This window comes from Gastrolobium bilobum, unplaced genomic scaffold (genome assembly GCF_033153095.1).
Source record: "Gastrolobium bilobum isolate Gb01-03AN ecotype WA unplaced genomic scaffold, APGP_CSIRO_Gbil_v1 utg57423, whole genome shotgun sequence".
Classification (NCBI taxonomy): domain Eukaryota; kingdom Viridiplantae; phylum Streptophyta; class Magnoliopsida; order Fabales; family Fabaceae; genus Gastrolobium; species Gastrolobium bilobum.
The window spans coordinates 1-7305 of record NW_026899029.1 but is presented as its reverse complement, the minus strand read 5'-3'; the positions used below and the strand labels follow the sequence as shown (position 1 = coordinate 7305).

Genomic DNA, 7305 nt, shown 5'->3' with positions numbered 1-7305 from the left:
ATAGTACTTTTTGATCCAGAACCCGAGAGAACCTTCAGAAATAGAAGAAGAGTACAAAGGTTGAGAAACATTACAATGGAGGGGGTAGTGAACAATGATAACAATGGAAATCATAATCATGAGCAAGGACCGAATGAAGGAAGAGGGCCATCATTGAATGATATGGCTGCTCCCTTCAGAAATGGTCCAGAACGAGGCTATGTTCCCCCTCCTTTGAATATCCCGAACTTTGAAATAAAACCTGCAATGTTCCAAATGATTATGAACGCTGGTCAGTTCCATGGACTACCCATGGAAGACCCTCACAGTCATTTGGACAATTTCACTGAGATAGTTGATAATTTCAAAGTTCATGGTATTTCGGAAGAAAACATGCGGATGCGGCTTTTTCCATTTTCCTTAGCTGGAAAAGCCAAAGAGTGGAGGAGAACATTGCCCCCAAACTCCATCACCAATTGGGAATAATTGGCGGAACAATTTGTTACCCGATTTTTCTCCCAAGCAAAACAAGCCCAAGTGAGGGCTGATATAGCTTCCTTTCAAATGTATGATGGAGAAAGTCTGTATGAAGCGTGGGAACACTTTAAAGAGTTGATACGAATTTGCCCGAATCATGGAGTTTCTGATTGGGGCATCATTCACACGTTTTATCATGGCTTAACCCCACCATTGAAAGCAACTGTTGATGCAGCTGCAGGGGGAGATCTTTTGGACTTTACTTATCCAGAAACCTACCAGTTGTTGGAAAAACTTTCCAAAAAACATATTTCATGGCCTTCCACACGACACAGTGCTCCTAAGAAAGCAGGAGTTCTTGAGCTAAGCTCAGCTGATGCTCTTTCAGCACAAATGGCTTCGCTCCAGAACACTATAAAAAACTGGAAGCCCATGGAACAGAAAAAACCAACTGAGCAACTTCTCTTGACTCAATCAAGTCAGAGTTGCCCCACTTGTGGAGGTCCTCATGAATATGAGGACTGTAACAATCTAGCTGTTGTGTGCTATACAGGAGGGTATGACAACAACAACAGGAGCAATGACAACTATCAAGGGAACAATAACCGAGGCTGGAGGAATCAGAATAGTGCTGGAGGAAGTGGAGGAAACTACCAGAACCGACCCCCGTATCCCAGGCAGAACCAACAAAACTGGGATAAGGGTGAAGGGAAGTCCCAATCCTTTGAGACTTCTGTCAAGGAGTACATGAATAGGAACAGCGCAACTATGCGAAACCTAGAAACCCAAATTGGTCAGCTGGCTGGAGCACTCAAACAGAGGCAACCAGGGACACTCCCTAGTGACACAAAAAAGCCGTCTCAGGATAACCAGGAGCATTGTAATGCTATAAGCCTACGAGATGGAAAGACTTTACCACCCCCAGATTTAGTGGCACGACCTCGAAAGCGCGAACCAGCAAAACAGACTATAGGAAAGGAAGTTGAAGAAGCCACTGACCCTTCACACCTTAAAACTCAGACAGGTCCAGAAGAGAAGGTCCAGAGCAATGAGTCTGCTGAAATCAAATCGGATGATGCAACACCTGTAGCAGACCTTGGAGCAACAAAAGTCAGTGAACCAGTTTCAGTTCCAACTTATGTTCCCCCATGCAAGAGAAGGAGTGAGCCGATTGAGCCTCATTTTCCACAGAGGTTGAAAAAGCAACACGAGGATAAGCAGTTTAGCCAGTTTCTTGACTTGATGAAACAACTTCACATAAACATTCCTCTGGTAGAAGCTCTGGAGCAAATGCCTTCGTATGCAAAATTTATGAAGGACATTTTGTCAAAAAGAAGAAAGATCGAAGAGTTTGAGACCGTAGCCCTCACTCAACAGTCGTGCAAGTACCTGACTAAAATTCCTCCCAAACTAAAAGATCTTGGTATATTCACCATCCCGTGTACAGTTGGGAAGAACTATCTTAGTCGGGCACTTTGTGATCTGGGCTCAAGTGTAAATCTAATGCCAGCTTCCATCTTCAAGCAGCTTGACATAGGAGCAACAAGACCAACCACAGTCACTCTTCAACTTGCAGACCGATCTATAGCCAAGCCAGAAGGAAAAATTGAGAATGTCCTTGTCCAAGTAGACAAGTTCATTCTACCAGCTGACTTCATCATCTTAGACTTTGAAGCAGATCAAGAAGTTCCAATAATTCTGGGCAGACCATTCCTGGCTACCAGTGATGCTATCATAAATGTCAGAAAAGGTGAACTTTCTATGAGTGTAAACGGAGAAAAAGTGAAGTTTAATGTCATGAAAGCAATAAAGTTCGATGAAGATGACAATGAGGAATGCTCTAGTATTTCGATCCTTGACTCGGTCATAAGAGAAGAACAGCATGAGCATTTGCAGCCAGAGATAGGCATGAAGGACTTTGAAGAGCTGGAGGAATACATTGCATCCATCAGTTTCCACCAACCCCAGGGAAGGAAAGAAAAGGTCTTTGAATCTTTAAACCGATCAGAGCAGAGCAAAGACCGAAATTGCCTTCAGTAGAGCAACCACCTACCTTGGAGTTAAAACCCTTCCCTGAACACCTGAAATACACTTATTTAGGTAAAGACAACACTCTCCCTGTGATTATTTCTTCTTTGCTAACCCATGAACAGGAACTTCAACTCACACAAAAGCTCAAAGACTACAAAGGAGCAATCGGCTGGACCATGGCTGACATAAAAGGAATTAGCCCAACAATTTGCATGCACAAGATTTTGCTCCAAGACCCTGACAACTCATCTGTGGAGCATCAAAGGAGGCTGAATCCCAATATGAAGGAAGTGGTAAGAAAAGAAATCATCAAATGGCTTGATGCAGGTATAATCTATCCCATCTCAGATAGTAAATGGGTTGCTCCTGTACAATGCGTTCCAAAAAAGGGTGGCATTACTGTAGTTGAAAATGACAAACAAGAGTTAATAGCCACCAAAAAAATAACTGGGTGGAGGATTTGTCAAGACTACAGGAAATTAAATAATGCTACCCGAAAGGATCATTTCCCCCTTCCTTTTATTGACCAAATGCTGGATCATCTAGCTGGGAAAGAATTCTTTTGTTTCTTAGATGGGTATTCGGGATACAACCAAATCCCGGTTGCTCCTGAAGACCAACACAAAACCACTTTTACGTGCCCCTTTGGGACGTTTGCATTCAGAAGAATGCCTTTTGGGATATGTAATGCCCCTACAACTTTTCAAAGATGCATGTTTGCTTTGTTTACTGATTTGGTAGGGGAAGCAGTAGAAATTTTCATGGATGATTTTTCTGTCATTGGTTGCTCTTTTCCTACTTGCCTTAATAACCTTGAACAGGTATTGAAAAGATGTGTCAAGAGAAATTTAGTGCTGAATTGGGAGAAGTGCCACTTTATGGTAAGAGAAGGCATCGTGTTAGGACACAAAATCTCAAGCAAGGGCCTCGAGGTGGACAAGGCTAAGGTGGAAGCAATTGAGAAGCTACCTCCCCCTACTACAGTAAAAGGGATCAGAAGCTTCTTGGGACATGCTGGGTTCTACAGACGTTTCATTAAAGACTTCTCTAAAATCGCCAAACCACTTTGTGAGCTTCTGGAGCAAGACAGGAAGTTCAATTTTGATGAAAAATGTTTGACAGCCTTCCTGGAGCTCAAGTCGAGACTGGTGTCCGCACCCATCATTCAAAGCCCAGATTGGAGTCTTCCTTTTGAACTAATGTGTGACCCCAGCGATTTCGGCTTGGGAGCAGTTCTTGGGCAGCGAAAAGACAAAGTCTTCATAACTGTTTACTACGCTAGTAGAACTCTTACTCCGGCACAAGCCAACTACACAGTGACGGAGAAGGAGATGCTGGCAGTTGTATTTGCATGTGACAAGTTTCGTTCATATCTAATATGCTCCAAAGTCACAGTATTCACTAATCATTCAGCAATCAAGCAACTCTTTGCTAAGAAGGATGCCAAACCAAGACTAATTAGATGGGTACTGTTGCTCCAAGAATTTGACCTTGAGATCAAGGACCGGAGAGGAAGTGATAACAAGGTGGCTGACCACTTATCTCGATTAGAGAGGGCAAGCCCACAAGAAGGAGATCATATCAAGGAGACATTCCCTGATGAGCAGCTTCTGATGATCTCTGAAAGACAAGCTCCTTGGTTTGCAGATATTGCAAACTACCTGGCTGCCGGAATAGAGCCATACCACTTGAATCACCAAGGGAGAAAGAGGTTCCATCATTAGGCTAAGCAGTATTTATGGGACGACCATTTGCTCTACAAAAGGTGTTCTGACCAATTACTTCGAAGGTGTATCCCTGAAGAAGAACAACAGAAAATACTGGAGCAATGCCACAACTCCCCTTATGAAGGACACTTTGCTGGAGCAAGAACAGCAGATAAAGTGCTGCAGTCAGGTCTATACTGGCCCTCTTTGTTTAAAGATGCTAATGTTTTTGTTAAAAAATGTGACAGGTGCCAGAGAACAGGGAACATTACAAGAAAGCATGAAATGCCCCTTGTCCCAATAATGGAGGTTGAATTGTTCGATGTATGGGGCATTGATTTCATGGGGCCTTTCCCACCTTCCTTTGGAAACAAGTATATACTTGTTGCAGTTGACTATGTGTCGAAATGGGTAGAAGCTGTTGCTACCCCCACCAATGATGCCAGGATAGTGCTGAAGTTCATCAAGAAGAATATTTTCACTCGATTTGGAACCCCTAGAGCAATTATCAGCGACGGGGGTACACATTTCGTGAACAAACAATTCCAATTGCTCCTGAAGAAATATGGAGTGCAGCACAAAATTGCCACCCCTTACCACCCACAGACCAGCGGGCAGGTAGAGGTGTCCAACAAGGAGATAAAAAAGATCCTGGAAAAGGTCGTAAACCCAGATAGAAAAGATTGGTCCAACAAATCAGATGAATCCCTATGAGCATATCGAACAGCTTATCGAACGCCCATTGGCTGCTCCCCCTATAAGTTGGTATTTGGAAAAGCGTGTCACTTGCCTCTGGAACTTCAACACAAAGCATTCTGGGCCATCACATTGCTAAACATGGATTCCAGAATGGCTGGGGAAAAGAGGTTACTCCAGTTGGTTGAACTGGAAGAATTCCGGAGCAAGGCATATGAAAACGCCAACCTCTACAAGGAGCAGATGAAAAAGTGGCACGACAAAAAGCTTATCAAGAGAGAGTTAGAAGTTGGAGATAAAGTGCTGTTGTATCGATCTAGATTGAAACTGTTTCCTGGAAAGTTGAAATCAAGATGGGAGGAACCTTATGCAATCACTGAAGCACTTCTCAATGGAGCATTTACCATTGCTCATGAAACATCTGGAGCAACGCTCAGGGTAAATGGACACAGACTCAAAAAGTATAATAGAGGGATCAAGGAGCATGAGAAACTGACTTCTCATCTCGATGACCCAGCTGAAGTCTGACCCAAGGAGCTACAAGTCGAGCTAAGACTATAAACGAAGCGCTACTGGGAGACAACCCAGATTTATTTCTACGTCATTCTTTTTATTATTGTCTTTGTTTGAGAAAATTAATGTACTAACCATTGCAGGAAGCTAGTTTTAGGGTTGCTCTCGAGCAACCTGATCCCAAAAGCAAGGAGCAACCAACACTTAGAATTTGATCCCTCAATGTTGAAACCAAGTTCTAATTGGGCTGATCCACTTGCCCCTTTTAACCCAAGGGCCTGCAATGGGCCGCATGCGAAAAAAGAGAGAGGAAACTGAGTGGCGGAAGCAACGGAAGGATAACAGCTCCACGTCGTGCTGTCACATCCCTCCAATCAAGCGGGAGTAGCAGTTTCAAAAAGAAGAAACCGTCAGAGCAGAGGACAGTTGCTTCCCCCAGGCATTTATGTGCAGCAGACGCTCTTCTCCCCCCATATCCACCACTCAGCAAAGCCACGATCACCACCATACAGAGCGTTTTAACCTTCCCATCCTCTCCTTCCTACCTTTATAAACAAACTCAGAACTATTATTTCAGTCTCATAATCTTTTCTCCTTCAACCCACAAAATCCAACCTTTACTCCTCACACCATCCCTCATACTCAGAACATTACACCATGACACGTCCAAAGGCCATTATACCTGTTGCTTCTATCTCCAAGAAGAGGACCCGAACAGGGAAAAAGCTCAAGCCTGAGCAAACCACAGTCGACCGCACAGTCATACCAGAACGGGGCATAGTCCTCAGTAGCTCCAAACACGGAGATCTCGACCGGTGGCTGACCGAGGATATAGCAGAACTGGATTGGGAACTCTTCGTTGAGCCTCCCTCAAGAGCTCGCACCGAGTTCATGACTGCATTCTTGGAGGGGATGAAAGAAGACCTCCCAAAACTCCTCATCAGAGGCGTGAAAGTAGACTTCTCCCCTGAAGAAATCAACGAAGCATATAACACTGCTTCAGTTCCTGCTGAACAAGATGAGTTTGATAGATACTGTGCTGGCCGAGGAGATGAGGCCATAACTGGAGAAGTGCTCCGAGAAATAGGCTCAGAAGGAGCAACCTGGGGAACCAAGGAATCCATCCCTAGGAAGCAACTCAAATTCGAAGCAAAGGTATGGATGCATTTTATTAACTCCCGTATGATTCCCGTGAGCAATGACTCTAGAGTAAACTGGGAAAGAGCAGTGCTGGTCTTCTGCATCTTGACTAAGAAGAAGTTTGATGTTGGGAGGATTGTTTACAAACAACTGGTGGCAAATGCACCAAGAAACTCCCCTTTTTTTCCCCTTGTCTGGTCACTGAAATGTGCAAGAGGTCTGGTCTAAAGGCCAATATCCCGATTTCGGATGAAATCATTCCAGAAGGGTCGTTGATCAGTCCACGATAAAAAAGAATCAGAGACAATGAAGGATTGGAAAGTGAGGAGAGAGAGAGAGAAAGAAGAAAAAGAAGAAAAAGAAGGAAAGGAGGAAGAAGCTGAATTTTCGGGCAATGTGAAGGAAGAACCTCAGAAAAATCCAAGAAGGGAAAAACTTCCCTTTAATAGAGCTCCTGCAAAGAGTGGACGAAGGCAGTTCCTAGTCGAGACAACTGACATGACTCAATGTCAAACTATGTTAGGTCTCAGAGCAGACCTTCTAGCCACTCAAGTGCAAGCCTTAGAAGACACAGTTGGAAGGGAGCTGCAATCTTTGAAAGAAGTCAGCTTGCTCATTAACAAAGAAAAGGTGGCCCTGCAGAATGAACTTGACCAGATAAAAAATGCTGGACTATTGCCTTTGAAAAGGAAGATTGAGGAAGGAGAAAGATCCTCAACCTTGCAAAACACGGTGAAAGACCTGGTGAAAGCAGTGGAGATGA

The 7305-nt window shown here is 43.9% G+C and overlaps 1 protein-coding gene and 1 non-coding gene across 2 annotated transcripts; one reads left to right on the top strand and one right to left on the bottom strand.

Moving 5' to 3' along the window:
* Positions 1-515: 515 nt before the first annotated feature.
* LOC133286370 (small nucleolar RNA R71) lies at positions 516-620 on the bottom strand. Its single transcript, XR_009748119.1, has one exon. It is a non-coding gene; the product is annotated as a small nucleolar RNA R71 (small nucleolar RNA).
* Positions 621-5030: 4410 nt separating this feature from the next.
* Positions 5031-5617, top strand: LOC133286364 (uncharacterized). Its single transcript, XM_061483767.1, has 2 exons — positions 5031-5411; positions 5546-5617. Exons 1-2 carry the CDS (start codon positions 5031-5033, stop codon positions 5615-5617), a joined length of 453 nt encoding a protein of 150 aa, XP_061339751.1.
* The last annotated feature ends 1688 nt before the right edge of the window (positions 5618-7305 follow it).

Coding starts and splice junctions, on each gene's coding strand:
- LOC133286364 (XM_061483767.1), top strand. CDS start 5,031: ATGGATTCCAGAATGGCTGGGGAAAAGAGGTTACTCCAGTTGGTTGAA. Junction 5,412..5,545: donor ATCTCGATGACCCAGCTGAA/GTCTGACCCAAG, acceptor TAACCATTGCAG/GAAGCTAGTTTTAGGGTTGC.